Genomic DNA, 17,623 nt, shown 5'->3' with positions numbered 1-17,623 from the left:
GCAAGCGGAGTCTCCGCCGGCAGCCGTGGGGGAGAGGGCTGCTGCTGCTGCTGCTGCTCCTGCCGCGGGCTCGGGTTCGGGGCCGGCCGTTCCCCTGGGCGACAGGCAAGGAGCTGGGCTCTGCGACGCCTCCCTCCCTCGCTCGGGTTTGAAAGAGCCGCCCTTTCCCCGCTCCCCGGCGAGGCTCCCGGCGTGGGGAGGTGTGTCTCCGGCCGGCCTCCTCAGCCGCCAGCAGCTTCTCCTGTGGAAATTGTGCCTCCCGAGGCAGCCACGCGGCCGGACGAAAGGAGCCCATTGCAGCCCCTGTAATCGGGCTCACCGCCCTTAACGGGGGAGGGAGGGGTGGGAAACCGGCGCTACGGTGCTGCCCCTGTGGGCCTCGGGAATGTAAATCTTCCCGCTGGAAGGAAACCTCCTGAAGGTGCAAAACCCAAGCAGCCACTCCTGTTCGCGTACTCCAAGGCTCTTAATGCTTTAGATGTGCATAGAGTGTCTCTGAGCCTTTGAGGATGCCAGCACGTAAGATTGACGTGTGGATTCTGCCTTGGCCTCTCGAACTGTGTGCCATGTAATTGCACTGTATAAGGAAATGGTCAAAGGTAATTATCATGTATTAGAAACAGTCTTTCAGCTGTCTTGATAATTCACCTCTATCTAATCCCCTGTGTCCTGTACAATGACATACTGGAATTGGGGGGGGGGGGGAGTAAGTTTGTGCAATTTAGTTCAGGTTCTTTTGTTTTGAAAAGAAGAACAGCTCGGAAAAGGGTTAAGCACCTCTGCCATCTTCTAAGATGGATTTTTTTCAATCATTTTTTCATGAAACCCTGGGGTTTCTTGATGGTCCTGGAAGGGTTTATAATCCTGGGTGTGAGATATATAGATATAGATATATATGGTCATGTTGACTCGGCCCCCCTCAAAATGGCCAATGATGGGCCGGGGGGGGGGGGTTGGAAGGGGAGGGGCCTGGGTGGGTGTGCTTCCCAACTGTATTCTGCCTGCGATCGCACCACTTCTCGGGTTTCTTAAAGCCTGAAGAATATTTCAAGGGTTTCTCAGTGGCAAAAAAAAAAAAAAAAGCTGACAAAGGCTGTTCTAAGACGTACCTTTCATCAAATACACAAAAATCATGTAGGAAGAGAATTGCACAGGACTTTGTATAATGTGTACATTTGACCTGTAAATCCTGGCAGTAGCATGGGAAGAAGTATGAATTTCATCCACTGCTGTAAGTCATACTTTGATAAACTGTAAACCTTGTGCACCTGTCATTGCAGGAATCCAGTCGTCTAGGGGAAAGCCTTATAACTATGTGATATAAATTGAAAAGGGAGCCCAACAGCAAGCAGCACAGACAAGTGCAAGACAAGATGAATACTTCTGGAGGTAGCTGCGGTAGTCCCAGCTCTGTAGAACCTGCTGCAGACTGCTTCAAGGAACTGTGGTCTAAACTGAAAGAATGTCACGATAAGGAAGTGAAAGGTAATACTAGGGTTGTTGATCTGTACATGTGTCAGTTGACAGGATCAAGCCAAGAACCATGGATTATTCTTGAATCAACCTCTTTAGAGGCTATGCATATTTTCATTCTGTAATCCTATAACGGACCAAGAGTGTTTGCTCCTTTTCTCGTGCTACTGTATTATTTGAGATACAGTAACTGGATTGTGCACAAATGTGACCACACCATAGATCTCAGCAAGGGCATTATGCTACTGGCTGGCTGTTTTCAGCCTATTTCCTAATAATTAATATAGAATTTGCCTTTTGCATGCACTAAATCCACAGTTTAAGAGACCCTTCTTACTTACATGAGAGCCCAGAATATTATTGTAGTGTAATAGGCCAAATAAACACATCAAGGCTTGGACTGTGTCAACTGATTGTGTGTGCATGTGCCTTGCATGTTCAACTAGTCAGGGAGATCAAAGCAAGGTGGCAATCAGGTGATGGACAACCATGATTAATTTAGACTTCCTCCAGGTGCCTAATCTGATTTGAATAGACATAATTGTTTCAGTTGTTAATCACTTAAACTTCAATGTTTTTCAGGCATGTAAATGTATTCAGCAAATTGTCAGAGCTTTTTAGATAAACTAGAAGGGGTTAATCATGTAATTTCCTTCTTAGAATTGTTTCCACTTTATCCAGCAGAATTGGAAGCAGAGATTAATAGGTGCAGTAGGAATGAAATAGCTCCCTCTTGATTGCTTGCTTCATTTATACTCTGTCCTTCTTCATACTGGGGAGTGGCCTACATCATTCTGCCCTCTTCCTTTTTATACTCACAGTTACCTTATGAGGTGGTTTAAGCTGAGTGTGTGTGATTGGTGTAAGGTTACCGAGCAAGCTTCCATGGCCGAATGGGGATTCAAACCGGTCTCCCAGGTCCTAGTCTCTCACTTTTAAGCCCTGTGCCGTGCCAGCTCTTGCCAGATTAAACAATACCAGGTTTTCAGGGGTTCTGAGGTTAACTAGTGGATGTGTATAAGAAGTGTAAATGAGCTTTCCTAATGACCCTTTCTTGCATGCGTTCACATGTGAAATGTAGAAATAAGAGTGTCAATAAAACTCTTTTAATACAGTCCCCAGTGGAGGCACTCTCAAGCAGGCACTTAATTGAGAAATGCAATACTGAAGCAATAGCTTGGAGTGTTGATACAGTTGCATTACTGAACCCAGAGAGAACTTCTGTTGCCCTGCCCACATCTAAGGAATACCAGCTGTACTCAGACACAATAATAGGATGCAGTGGGCAGGAAGAGAACCAGAAGCCAATTTCCTCAGGTTTACTTTTATAGGTTGAGTTATTTGGAAGCTGTAAAAGGAGCCCTGAGGAACAAGTGCAGCCAGATATCAGGAGTTTCCGTTACCTTTGTATTTACTGCAGAAGCTGCTGTGTAACCTGGCAGGGGCAAGGCACAACAACAAATGAAGCAACCCAAAGGAACTCTACCTACAATATTTTTTGCCATCCTCCCTGGTTATTTTATTTCACTATCAAAATTCTGATAAAGTTCCTGAGAATAGTAGGTGTAATAATTTTTGAAAACAAAACTGGTTTGCTTTAGATTATAATTTTTATTCTTCTTGGCTTGGTTCATTTGTCAATTGAGTTTTTATAGCGATTGGGCCAAGCACGTGCTCAGGCACCTTCACAACAGAGCTTTGGAGTCTAATAAGTGTCTTTTATGGAGCTAAAATAATTAAACCAAATAACTAAAAGTTTGAAGAAAAAAGCTTTGAAATGTGGCTTTGGATTGTTCTACACAACCTTTTGAAATTCTGCAGAAATTCTGCAGAACTCTGAAAAATAAAAACTTTTAGGGAACTTTCAAGATAGATTAGGCCTACAATTGTATATTCTGAAGTAAATCCTGCTGGAGTCAATGAAATTTACTTCTAACTAAACATCGTTTGGATTGGCCAAAGGTGTGTTAATATACAGCTGCCACAGGCCTATTATTTCATGCCTAAACATTTGTTACTATGACCCACACAATTCTTGATACAATTAGGTCCTGTATGTTTACATCAAAGATGTGCCTCAAGGATAGCTAATTTTCACTAAAGGTGGGGATCCTTCAGTAGAACCTCATATGATAGTTAAGACACATCAGATGGGAACTTGCCTAAACTTTGCATGTTTCTGAAGTCTGTAAATAAGAATTAAAACTGACTCATGAATGTTTAATTTTAGGTGTCAGCAAAGTATATCTTGTATAGGCAATGGTGAAGAAAATAAGGTGTCCATTTTTTTGTTACGCTGTGCATTCTTTTCTGTGTCTACCCATCATCCAAATGTTGCAGTGGAAAAGATTACTGTATTTTAGTAAAAAAAAAATTGTAAAGGTTTAACAGGATATGGCTGAGGGAAATAGGTATAAAAAGTAGAGAATATTCTTTGTTGCTGCCTGTCCTGATTTCTAATTGAAGTATCATTTTCCAGCTTCATAGTGGCATGATCTTTTGCATTCCTACACACCTTAGAAGGCAGCTTATAATAAATACATTGAATGGTGGTTGAAGAAATAAGTATAATTAAAATAGCATAGTGCATTAAAAGCATTTCTGATACACAAAGAAAAGTTGTTTACATTTTTCTTGACTATAATCCCATTGAAAACTGGTTGTACAGTGAACTTGCACAATGCTTCAATGGAATTGTTGCCTGTAACCCATGTTTTTTAATGGCTGTGTCCTCCAGAAAACTCTAAATTAGTCCTAATGGAGTGATAAAGACAAGTATGTCATCACTTGATGATGCTCTGTACTGAAGGAGAACAATGGAAGAAAGATAAAAGATTCTATTCCTTTGGAAAGGATTTTTTTTGGTAACATTAGCTAACTTGCTTTCTTGAATTATGTATGAGAAAGTGGAAACCACCACTTTCATTTTTGAGGCATAAGCCTTACTTCTTCCTGAATTTAGGAATTGTTACTTATAGCTCAGCCTCTTAAGCACTCTCTCCATTAGTGGCTCAGTTTGCTAGCATTACATGATCAAATACTTTGCCAAACAGATGACTTCTTTCTTACAGGAGCGTCTTTGTTATGTAGCCTCATTCCTTCTCATGGGTGTGGAGTAGGATTAAAGTGGGGCACTTCATAGGGGTCTTAATTGCAGACATCTAATTGACCTGTCGAATAGCAAGCATTTTTAAAGAAAATTTATTTCTTAGCTGATTTGCTTGGCCGAGTGCTAGTGAGGGAAGAATCATCTAATGTCTCAAAAGCTTCCTTTTGAAGTAGTTTTCTTGTGCTTTCTATTTTAACGTAGTCTTTCAAGGGTTCCCTAACTTTTTTCTTTAATATGACTGTTGCTTAATAAATCAATGTGTTAATTAAAATGCATTTATTTAAAGAAAGCCATCAGATACTCATGAATGATATTCGGTCTTCTGGCATTCAGGACTGAACCTGCCCTGGTCATCCTGGCTGAATACCTTACCAGGACATAAATGGATGACTTTGACACTGTTGGTTCTTCCAGCTTTCAGTGCTGAAGACCATGGTATCCTGTACCAGAATGCTTCTGATCTTCCAGTGTGAATTGTCCTGCAGGGATCTCTCTTATCTCCCAACTACTTGAAACCTCAGTGTCTAGAGGTTTGGAATATCATCAGTACTGTGATGGAGCTGGCTTCTTTCTACTTTCCTCTGAACCAAGGATAGTAATCACAGCTTTCAATGATCGCCTGGAACTAGGCAGTATGAGGGTGAAGAAACAAACTCAAAGTAGAGCTTGTTTATCTTTTGGTCTGGAAAAATGTCCTGGATGGGGCTGCCAAATTTGTTCACATTTAGAGACAGGTATACTGTTGCAATCCGTAACATTCTCCTGGCTTCCTGGGCCCCTGGACTCTTGTATAGCTTGTCCTGTCCCCTCTCCCATCCAAAAAGCAGCTGAGAAAACCTTTGTGAAACCCCCTCTTCACAGGTAGAATAGTGGAATAGGTAATTTCCTGAAGACAGCTCATCTGTAGAACTCTTTCTGGTCAAAATGTACTATCATGTCTGTCTGCTCTTAGTCTACTATTGAAACTGGGGAGTGTTATGATTTTACAGGATTTTTCCGTGCCTATTTCCCCCAATCTCAATATTTAACATTTTCAGTTTATTGCAATTAATTGTTTTACTTTTTGTTACTTTCTTCGAGAAGGTAAAGAATTAAAAGTGAGTACCAACTCTTAAATGAAGAAAGGTATAATTCAGCACTTCAGATATTTATGGGCAAGGACTAATAGGAAGTCTAAATTTCCAAGTCTCCATCAAAAGAAATACTTCATAAATTTTAATTTGTCAAGGAAAATGACTGACACTTGACTTTGTCTTTTTTCCGTATAGAATTACAGTTAAAGATTTCCAAACTGAAAAAGGAAAGGTGTTTGTAAGTATCTACTCATATGTGACAATGTTTTTATTAGAAAGTATTTGCATATATATTACTAATACCTAAATATTTATGTGTGTCTTTGTGTGAGTCATACTATGTAAGCACAATACTATATCTGATCGATAAATAAATAATAGTGGTCCTAAGCAAGGGCTGACTATATTTTCCCCCACTACTGAGAAATTACAGAGCATTCCCACCAGTCACAGGAGATAAGGGACTTCCAGACTGGTGGTGGTAGAAAGCACAGTCAAGTCACAGCCAGATTCGAAGTCGGCACTCCTAACCACTACACCAAGCTGGCTCTCCAGCTTTATGGCGAGCCCATGGGGTTTTCAAGGCAAGGGAAGTTCAGAGGTGGCCTCTGTGTAATGACCCTGGACTTCCTTGGTGGTCCCCCACCCAGGAACAAACAAGGGCTGATTCTGCTTAGCTTCTGAGATCTGATCCGATCAAGCTAGACTGGACTTTCCAGGCCAGGCTGTAACAGATTTCATGGTGCTTTTCCAGACAGAGCACTAATGTCTTCCTAAAAATTAAGCAGTGTACTGTGGGTAAATGCAGGCAATTTCAACTTTTTAATAAGACTCTTAAAATTTTAAGCAGTTTCTTGCTGTGTCTAATTTTTGGTTACATTAAAACTGCATTTTTAGATATAGTTGCTTTGGAATGAGTGCCATTAAATTCAGCAGAATTTACTTTTAAGTAAACATGCATAGGTTTGTCTTGCTACTTTTTACTGGAAACAAAATGCTCATTTCTGGAAAAAAAATTCTCATAACTTTCGTTTAAACTTATAGGGTTGTCTGATACCTGTTATGATTTATGAGCAACAAGCAAGCATATATTTCAAGTCCATGTTTACATAGCTTCCCTCCATAGTTAGCACAGAGTCCGTGGGAGATAGGTATTATTGATGACATTCTGTTGTGACTCAATACATACCAAGCTAAATGGCTTAATTATTATTTGCTGGAATTATCCTACAAGTGCTGTATTGTAGATACAATAGTCTTCTATAGGAGTTCTTGTTCTCCCTCACTCTTCTTGAATACCTGAGGTTTAATATTTCAGAGCTGATAACCAGCCAGACAATGAACTCCTTATGCTGCGCCCTTGTTCAGTGCTGAAGCTAATGGTCTTGTAAATGCAGGGTCAGGGACCATTCATTAGGAAGACTATTTTCATAGCCAAAAAAACAGCCAGTTTTGTAAAGCAACATCAGGACATTAACAAACCTTTCTTCTTTTCTCATTTCTTATTCTATACTTAGAATATGAATGTACTTTCAGCATGTTCATAACTTTGTCTGCTACTTCTTCCTAGTGTTTAAGATGGCAGCCATATGCACTCTGATATTCCTGCATATTTACTCAAGAGTAAATACCACTGAATTTACCCCCTTTGGGGGTCCACAGGGCCTATGAAGGGGGTCCAGAGGAGCTCTGAAGTGACATGATAATGGAGTGGGTCCAGGCTGCCTTCTCTTCTTTCCAGCCTGCATGAGGCAGAGCTGCCATGGCAGTAGTAAAGGTGGGGGAAGGGAGGGAGAAAAAAGGAAGGCTAAGGGTCAGGTAATGATGCCACTTCCATGGGTGCTGCCAGCTGATATCACCTCCAGGAATCCTTGAAGTCTGAAAAATTATTTCAGGGGCTTCCTCCATGGTCAAAAGGTTGAAAAAGGCTGTATTACAGTAATATTTCAGGCCTCTTTTTTTAAAATAGGGGGGTACTCTAGCTCCACTTATAACGATACCAATGACCACATCACCCTCTCTTGAAAATCCTTAAAATAATAAACAAACTTCACAACTGTAAAAATGCCCAGGGGAATTCTGTTCAAAATGTTTCCAGTGCTTGCTGATCGACTCCTAAGCAGTTCAGAAGTATGTCACTCAAGCAGGAGGAAAAGGTCTTAGTTTAATATCACTTTCACTGCCACATAGCTTTGATAGTCTTGAATGTTGTGTATTTATTTTCTCTTGTGTGATTGATCGCAAATTATTCAGGACTGTACAATGTAGCCCACCATTGTGATATATCAGGAGCTGGATCCTACCCTCCTTGCAGTTCTAAATAGACAGCAGTAACAGGAGACATGCAGAGCATCTGCCATGCTTTTATACAGAGCAGATTCAGTTGAGTGGTCCCAACTAAATGCTGGGGTGACCACCTTTATTTCTGCTCTTGCTCCTATGCTTCTAAGAGAAGTCTGTGACACAGAAATTTGGGACCTAGCCTTCTCTAGTAGTAATCCTGTGTGCCAGAAATTCAAGAGAATAGCCCTATTCCATATTCTGCGGAATGTTACTTGTACAAAACTCTAGTAGTGCGTCACTTCTGGAAAGTAACCAATATCACTATTCGATGATTATATATAACTGATGAAAACTGATGAGAAATAATAGCTTGCCTGAGGCCAAGGAATAATGGAAGAAGCACATAGATAAAGAGTAATCTATAGATCACCTTTCTCTCCCCAAGAACCTTTTTGTTTTGCAAGGTCTGATGCTTTCACCTTAGCTGAATGAGAGATCAGTGGAGAGATCATTTACAGCAAATGCAGTGAGCACAGACAAAACTTCCCCTCCCCTCCTGTGACCTTCTTGCTCATTAAGGTGTTCCACACTCTCCATTCTATTTATGTGATTATAGTAGCTTTGTTTTTTTAAAGCTACACAGACCTTCTTCTGTCCCATCTACTTTGGAATTGACAATGTTATTTTTCCCCTTCTGTTTTGCTCTCCATACTCTGCACAAGCCGTTCTCCTTCAGGGTTCCTTGTTTTCCATCTCTTATTCTTGCAATTGTTCCTGTGTGGCTAAAAAAGCTTTCCCATTCACATTCATGAAGCTGACAGTACTCTTACTGAATCCCCCTGCTTCTAATGTGAAGTCCTGTTTAACAGACATAAGAATACTTTTAAGAAAGCCCATTGAAAGCAGGAATACAGTGGGCACTTGGACCCAGGGGATACCGGGTGGTGCAGGTCTCTCTCCGTGTCTCTCTCCCTCTCTCTCGCTGCATGTCTCTCTCTTGGTATGCCTCGCAGCAGGAGCATTAGGAGGGAATGAGGGCTCGAGTTCGGTCTGGCAGGGCTCTGTGTGTCTCTCTCTGTCTCTAGTGTGTCTGAGAGGAAGGTGTCTAGCGTTGCTGGCTGCACCCTGATTGGCCCTATTCCAGCTCGGACAGCCGGACACGTTCCACCCCACAGGCTGTTTCACAAATATATACGGGAACCATGGATAAGGATAGATAAGATGCTAATTAAGGGGGGGGAAGCTACATTTTTTAAGTTCCTATGTCACTGGAAATCAACTACTAACTTTTAAAATGTACCCATTTTTTTACCTTTGAGTCAATGTAATTTCAGAGTAATGAAAATACAGCTGTTGCATGTACACTTTCTCTGTGTAAAGAATTTCTTCTTATGTTCAGGGATGCGGAGAGGCTTGAAGAGTTTTACACCAAAAACCAGCAGCTTAGAGAACAACAGAAATCTTTGTATGACACTATTACAGTTTTAGAAGATCGGTAAGTAGCCCTTTTTGTTTGGAAGGTGTAATTTTCGTTACAGAATGCTCTTCCATGGGAAATTCAAGGATTTTGGATTCATTAATTTATCTATTGTGTCTAGTCCCAGTAAAACCTGAAAACTGACCACCCCATCCTAAGCTTGCAGGATCCTACATCTTTTTGATGTGTTCAGAGGCCATAGCCCTTAGTGTAAGTTTCAGCAGCAGGGAGACACCCTCTCTCCCCTCTTTGTGGACTTTCTAAGACATCCAGCTGCCTTCTGTGTGCTGAATTAGCTAACCCATTTGCCTAATCTAACACAGCTGCCCTTACATTGCTCTTGCTTCAATATTTACTGCTTGTATGAAGACTCAGTAGTGATGCAAGGTCCCAAAGGGCCCCGATCTTTTCAGGTAGAGTGTTCCACTAGGCCCAAAAATATCCTGGTCCTGGTTGAAGCCAGTTTGATCTCTTTGGGTCTGGGGACCGTAAGCAGATTCTGACTGCCAGATCTTAATGTTCTTGGGGGAAATATATTGGGCAGACCCTCCAGCACCACCCACTCAAAGGGGACAGCTTGGGCCATGATGGCATGCATGTGCCTTCAAGTCTCCACAGTTGGTAGCCTTGGTGTCCCCTCCCCATCTGTGCAGGCTGTTCTGCTGGCCATGCCCTGGTGAGGAGCAATTCCATGCAGTGCTAAGGCACTGGAGGTACTCTGGCACAGTGGCTAGTCAGCTCCCTGAGCACTCTGCCCCCACCCTGTGGATTGTGCTGTAAATTGCAAAATTGTATATGACTTCTTGAATACTCTCATTTGCAGTGACTTGTGCAGCTGTTTCTTTCCAAATAGGTATTTGTAATTTTTACTGGAAGAACGGAGGGTCCCTGAGATAAGGATGTGTATTAGGGAAAGACACTGTCGTGCCACAAATGTGGTTTTAGTCGGAAGCTTGAATTGGCTAAAATGTTTGACAAGCAAAGCATTTGGACTTACAGACATGAAATAATTAGAAGAATGACAAATGCTAATCTGAAATTTTTATCGTAAACTATGTTGTCTAGGATTTCTAAGTACTTTACTATTTATTAAAGGTAAAGATAAAGGTATCCCCTGTGTAAGCACTGGGTCATGTCTGACCCTTGGGGTGACGCCCTCTAGCGTTTTCATGGCAGACTCAATACGGGGTGGTTTGCCAGTGCCTTCCCCTGTCATTACTGTTTACCCCTCAGCAAGCTGGGTACTCATTTTACCAACCTCGGAAGGATGGAAGGCTGAGTCAACCTTGAGCTGGCTGCTGGGATTGAACTCCCAGCCTCATGAGCAGAGCTTTCAGACTGCATGTCTGCTGCCTTACCACTCTGTGCCACAAGAGGCTCTTTACTATTTATCAAGCTGATTTAATAACAGATGGCTAATATATCTTTCGACTTCCCTAGTTTAAGGGCTGGATTATGTGATCGTTGTGCAGTAACTGAAGAGCATATGAAGAAGAAACAGCAGGAATTTGAAAATATCCGGCAACAGAATCTTAAACTGATCACTGAACTGAGTGAGTTTTCTCTTCCTCATCTGCAGGCCATGAATTCCTTGTATGTGCTTTGTCATGACATTCTGTCAGGTCACTGGTAGCTTAATCCCCTAAGTAAGCTGAGCCTGTTGAATTTCAAAGTAACGATGTTGTTTTCAAAATTGTTAATAATATAACACAGGATTTTTTTTCCTGTTCATGTGAGCTGACATGCAAGGGCACAAATTCAGTTAATATTTGAGTGATGTTGAATTGTTCTCTTAAAATATTTCATTTTAATTTATACATAGCATTTAATTATCACATATGTGTAAAAATCTGATCTCATACCTAGGTTAGGCTTCCTGTTCATAATCATGGGTTGTAGGGCAGAGAAAACAGATGGGTGATTGTTCTGTGTTGGATTAGACCTGTAGTGGTCATACTGAATACCATTGTATAGCTTCTCTGTGCTTCCATTTTGCTCTGTGTTCTTTTTGAGTTCTAATAGGAGGGGATGTCAGCTAGGGCCTTACTATGTGTCTTTTGGATTCACCAAAACTCTAGGATTTTGCTGTTCTTGCACTCCAGTAAAGAGGTGATTGGTTACCTTAATGCCTTTGATCATCAGTGAGGCAAGAACATCCAAATCAGTAGCCTTCATAGTTGAATAAAAAGTTCCCCAAATTAATTGATAATTGTATACTTGAGAATGGATTACAGCTCAAAAAAAAAAAACCAGCAATAAAGATGACGTCAAGTGTTCCATTTGAACCATCCTTCCATCAGGAAGGATTGAGAAGCCCACCTTGCACATGTCATATGGGACAATCCATGAGACAAATGCACGTTTTTTCTCTCTCCCCCTCCCCTTTATGACATCTATTTTTATACTGTTTCTGAAAGGTTATTCTCATGTGATGCAAAAATAAATTAGTAAGTTGTTGCTTAATGGATATTATTAGTTTGGTATAATTAAGGCAGGAATTGCTTTCTGAAACAACCCTCTTGGCTGACTAGAATACTTTTGTTTAGATTGAAAAGTAAAGAGATGGGAATGCAGGTTCATGCAGGCTTGATGCTTATTTCATTTCACAACAAAATACAACTGGAAACGACTTCATATTTCCATTGTGTTATATATTTCAGTGAATGAAAGAAACAACTTACAAGATGAAAATAAGAAAATTTCTGAACAACTTCAGCAGATGCAGCAAAAGATAGAGTAACTATTTTTCATTGCTCCTGTGCCTCTCCACTGGCTTAGCTGCATCCTGTGTTTTTCCAGCCATGCTGCTCTTTAGTTTATCAACCTACCTCTTCTGTCCAGCTTTCTCAGACATTTCTCATTGGCTTCAGACCCTTCCACCTTTTCTATTTCCAGCTCTACGACCATCGTCTCAAAGATCTTTCTCTTCATTCGTTCCACGTGTGTCATGGTGACGCTAACATCCTGTCTCTTTTCAAAATTTTCTTTCTTCTTACCATGTTATTTTCTTATCTCTGCTTGTTATCATTTACTAAATATTTACTTTTTACCACCATTTAGTAAAATTTCAGCATTCTTTTTCCCTTGGTTCCTTTGCCGTATATGTAGAAGAATAAACATACAAATCTTGAGACACCACATTGATTTGGATTCAGGGCCCCTGAACTCTGTAGGATAAAACCTACTTGAAATGCAAATTTCACATGAGATCTTATGTCTTTTTCTCTTCTTAGAGAGCAAGATGAAGACATGAAAGGGTTTATACCAGGCTCACCATCACCAGTTCAGACGCTTTCACTTTCAGTGGTAAATCGAATGCGCCGAAAAAGAGAGAATAGGCATGTACGATACACAGAACATAAGTGTACAGAATTAGAACAGAAAAGACGAACTAATGGTAAGCTGTTTAAAAGACACTTTTTTCCCCTTAAGTAGCATTGAGTGATAATTTAAAATAAAACTGGAAGTAATGCCTAATAGCTAGGCTGTAGGCCAGGGGTAGTCAAACTGCGGCCCTCCAGATGTCCATGGACTACAATTCCCAGGAGCCCCCTGCCAGCGAATGCTGGCAGGGGGCTCCTGGGAATTGTAGTCCATGGACATCTGGAGGGCCGCAGTTTGACTACCCCTGCTGTAGGCAATTCTAAACGTCAGCCTTTTAAGTTGAATATATAAAAAGCGTTGGCCAAGTTGTATTGTTGTTTGGCTAACAATCTGCATATTTTCTTAGGATATGAAAAACCACTCTTTGAAAATCCTTTCTCTTAGGAAATAGGTTTGAAATTTTTATTCAGGCACTTCCTTGTCTGAATAGTCTCATATCACCACCTAGTGGGCAATGGGAAGATTTCAAGCCCTGACTAATCCACATTTGTAAAGAAATTCTATCAAAATTCATAAAATCTTTTACTTCTTGACTTTTTGCAAAGACAGTATTTTTAATTTTTAAATCTTAACACAAGGTATTGAATATAACTTTAGAAAAGGGCATAGAAATACAAGTACATCCAATAGAAAACTATTATAAACAAGTGTGGGTCTGCAAGACTCTTGTGGGGGATCCCATTTCCCACCAAAGTTTTCTGCTACAGCCACTGTGCCCATGGCTTTTTTCACGATTTCAGATTTTTCTTCATCCTCGGATGTCACCAAAGTCTGTAGAAAGATGTTTTAGCTAAGTGTGGCCTGCTGGTATCCACAGATGGAAGCCCCGCATGAAAAACTGAAGAAAGTTGCATCTAAAACAACAGAAATATTTGCTAATAAGAAGCTGAGCTAAAAAAAAGAAAGCTTTTAGCTGTCCAGTAAAATTGGGCTAGCTTCATAATTATGGACCATGTGGTGGCTCCTACCCCTATCCTGCCACTTCACTGACTAAAGTTTGGTAGCTTTGATATTGGCCCGTAGGCCCAGACGGGCTTTGCCGAATACACCTGTGCACTGTGGCATGTCAGCCATTATTAACAAGAAGAAATACATGCACATCCCATGTGCAGATCCAGCCGTCCTTTCCAGCCCACCACTCCTCAGCAAGTACAAGTTTATTCTGGGAAAGTCAGGAGAAGATGAAGGAGAAGCTAAGCATTTGTCTATGGAAGCTGTATAATAACAACACTGTGGTGCCCCCATTTTTGTCCGTGGCTAGTGGGGACGCAGGAAGACCCCTCCATTACGTTCTGATCCTCTCCAAAGATACAGCTGTGTCCTCAAAGATGAATTGTATCCCATATTTTAGAAACTTCACTCAACTATGTTGCATTCGCCCAGCTGTGGTATTAGGGGAAGTTGATTAATATAGGTGAAATATTTTGCCGTTTGTTCTAAGTACAGAATGAATGTAAACAAAGTACCTCTAAATAGATTTTCATTTTAGTACCTGGTTACTAGATGGATATTTTCATCTACCCAAACAGCAGTGTTTTCCTGATTCTCTCTCAAAATGTTACTTACGTAAAAATAGAACCCTGACATAAGTTCTTTGGACACTTGGAGCCTATATGGTAGAAAAACACAAGGAAATGCTTCTCTACTGAGTGACTAGTTAAATTGTGGGATTCACTGCCAGTGGAGGTAGTGATCACTGCTAGTGTAGATTCATGGAGAACGTAGGTCCATCAACTGCTACTCGCCAGGGTGAGTATGGGAGTTGCCATATTCAGAGGATGTAAACCAGGGGTAGTCAAACTGCGGCCCTCCAGATGTCCATGGACAACAATTCCCATGAGCCCCTATTAGCGTTAGCTGATAGGGGCTCATGGGAATTGTAGTCCATGGACATCTGGAGGGCCACAGTTTGACTACCGCTAGGAGCAACAAAGGCCTGGCCTTTGTCCCTCCATAGCAACTGGTTGGTTGCTGTGGGAAACAGGATACTAGACTAGAGGGACCGCTGGTCTGACGCAGCAGGACTCTTTTTATGTTCTTCAGTGGTTAATTTTGTATCAGCACTTCAAAAAAAATATATGCCTAGGGCTAAATAAATGCCCCTGTCCTAAATCCTGAGAGTTGTCTACAGCTTTCCGGCTTATGCTACACATAATAAAACTGAGAGCCAGTTTGGTGTAGTGGTTAGGAGTACGGACTTGTAATCTGGCATGCCAGGTTCGATTCTGCGCTCCCCCACATGCAGCCAGCTGGGTGACCTTGGGCTCGCCACGGCACTGATAAAACTGTTCTGACCGAGCAGTCATATCAGGGCTCTCTCAGCCTCACCTACCCCACAGGGTGTCTGTTGTGGGGAGAGGAATGGGAAGGCAACTGTAAGCCGCTTTGAGCCTCCTTCGGGTAGGGGAAAGCGGCATATAAGAACCAACTCTTCTTCTTCTTCTATTTTGGTGGTTCCAACTTAGAATATTTAGTCTTAATTTTTGTTACTACCCCTCCCCATTCGCTCTGTTTGGAGCAGGTAACACAGTATGATGAGCTAGGCCAATTGGGCAATTACAGTAGAAGTCCAACTCTAGCTGGGTAAGCAGTTGAAAGGTTAATTGTAATCTGTTTTCCATATTAAAGTTACACCTCTCAATTGCTCACAGTGGCAACTAAGAGCCAGCCAGAATCAGAGATTCACTCCAAGGGGGGCAGAGTTTCAGTGTTAAAAGATAAACTGAAGACAGTGATGTAGTGCCTCCCTATCATCAGCAACCCCAGCAACAGTCCTGTAAGACCAGCAAGAGTTCAGCATTACTGTAGAGACAATAATGACTTGTCTATCTAATCTAAAGGGTATAATAAGTTGGTAACTAAGAGGAGGTTTGAACCAGTCGCTTTTTAGCTTGTAAGAGAATAATGCACTGCACCATTCATCATGAGTACAGGGAGTAATCAAATCCCATGGAAGCAATCAGGAATACATGTGCAGAGAGCAGTAAACTCCTTAGGATCAGAGTGTCAAGAAGTGCAAAACCTGCGTCAAAATAGTTATATTAAAAATGAAGCACCTCTTTTTTTTCTTCTTAGACCTTGGGAAGGTTGCTTTGTTATCAGCTGAGAGCAATGTTCATTCCCGTGAAGAAATACTGGTGGCAGATACCTGCAATCAACAGTGTTCACCAGAATCAAGTAAATATCATCTGCTTTACCATGATTCATTTAATTGACTAATAGTGGAAAGGAGCAAAGTGAATTATGCCTAGCATTTGTTTTTCCATTTGTGTTTGTGACTAGAGGAAAAGGATAATCCATTGTTGAATTGCTTCTAGGATACAGAAAGAAACTTTAGGATTTTAAATTGAGTTTTCCAGCTGCAAAATACATGACATTTACATATATTCCTGCACAACTGTTTAACACCTGTTCTAAAGGAGGTTGCCCATATCTCAATACTATATAATAAAAATAAAGTGAGTGCTTCATAGTTGACTGAACTATAGATCTCAAGTGAGTCAAAAGTGAGTCAAAATAACTTACCATCATGTGGAGTCGTGTGACTCTTGCCCATGAGAGCCAGAATGGTATAGTGGTTAAGAGTGGCGGACCCAACTCTAGAGAACTGGATTTGATTCCAGTCTCCTTCACATGAAGCCAGCTGGGTGACCTTGGGCCAGTCACAGTTCTCCTAGGCCTGTACTCAAAGAGCAGTTCTGGTAGAGCTCTCTCAACCCTAACCCCCTCACAATGCGTCTGTTGTTTGGAGAATAAGGGAAAGGTGTTTGCAAACGGCTTTGAGACTCTTTCAGGTAGTAAAAATCAGGATATAAAACCCCAGCTGTTCTTAATTTCATGTCAGACTCCCTTCATAAAACTTGGAAAGTGGTTATTTGCTAGGAAGTTTCACAGGAAACTTGTCATCGTATATGGCAGTGCGCGGCCCAGTGCAGCCCTGCGGAGGCCCTGGTTGGGGACCACCAGTAGAAGGTATCATAAGAAGCCGGCTAGGCAATTCTATTAGTTTTTCATTCATTCTTAGCTTTTCATTTTAAAATTTCTATTCAAATGCTATATGTTTGTCTAAAATGTTACCCAGCCTAAAAAATTCTGTACAGTGTAGAAAATCTGAAGGTTCCAAGTTTTATCAAATGCATTCTGTATGTTGGTTTTAGAAGTTAAAAGGGTATGCATACATTTCCTCAATACTTTCATCTTTATAAACAAGAATTCAAAATTAACTCCTCCAAAAATCATATACTTCAAAAGGAAATCATTCTTCCATAATTTCACAGCTGTCAGTTAATGAGTCCCTTTCAGTTTTAATTCAGTCTGTACAATGTACCAACAACTCTAGGATAAGTATTGCCATGCATGGTACTGACTGTGTTTTCAATCTGCGCAGATGAAAAAGGGAGAGGAGACCCTGCCACCACCCCACCTTTTGACTTGGCTGCAGTTGTTGTAGAAACATTTGGACTTGAGAATCCTGTAAGTGCAGAGTTTCCCTGTCTTCTAAGGAAGTCCATTCTGGTGCAGGAAGACTAATACTCTTAGGAAACATAGCCTTATCGTTCTTGTATCCTCTTTGGTACAGCATAAAAGTACTTCCAACTGTTAACAGCTGCATGTAAAGAAGCTACCTTTTTATAACACACTGGATAATAACTGTTTATGAGCTCTTGTCTCAGAAATTAAATGAGATTATGAAACATTCCTCTTGAGGTTATTTGTTATGTGAAATAAAATCCGGATTAAAAATGATGCCCTATTTGCATAATAAATCGTGTTTTAGGGAAAACAAATCAGAAGGGAGAGTCTGATTGACTTACTGGAGACCAT

At 41.1% G+C, this 17,623-nt stretch overlaps 1 protein-coding gene across 8 annotated transcripts in view; it reads left to right on the top strand.

Annotated features, from left to right (window-relative positions):
• The window catches only part of RBBP8 (RB binding protein 8, endonuclease), a 41,768-nt gene that overhangs the window by 7,113 nt on the left and 17,032 nt on the right, over positions 1-17,623 (top strand). For 6 of the 8 annotated variants that reach the window (XM_077352615.1, XM_077352610.1, XM_077352612.1 and 3 more), the window contains 8 exons: positions 1,281-1,485; positions 5,851-5,893; positions 9,338-9,433; positions 10,856-10,968; positions 12,076-12,151; positions 12,649-12,812; positions 15,875-15,976; positions 17,187-17,272. In XM_077352615.1, coding sequence (XP_077208730.1) covers positions 1,374-1,485; positions 5,851-5,893; positions 9,338-9,433; positions 10,856-10,968; positions 12,076-12,151; positions 12,649-12,812; positions 15,875-15,976; positions 17,187-17,272 — 792 coding nt within the window. In that variant the 5' untranslated portion in view covers positions 1,281-1,373. Of the gene's footprint in view, positions 1-21; positions 106-125; positions 600-1,280; positions 1,486-5,850; positions 5,894-9,337; positions 9,434-10,855; positions 10,969-12,075; positions 12,152-12,648; positions 12,813-15,874; positions 15,977-17,186; positions 17,273-17,623 lie in introns of those variants that run through there. The other 2 variants (XM_077352618.1, XM_077352614.1) reach the window with 2 other exon arrangements.

The sequence above is a fragment of the Paroedura picta genome, chromosome 9 (assembly GCF_049243985.1).
Source record: "Paroedura picta isolate Pp20150507F chromosome 9, Ppicta_v3.0, whole genome shotgun sequence".
NCBI lineage: Eukaryota > Metazoa > Chordata > Lepidosauria > Squamata > Gekkonidae > Paroedura > Paroedura picta.
The sequence above is the reverse complement of the archived record's forward strand: the minus strand, read 5'-3'. Positions and strand labels throughout refer to the sequence as shown.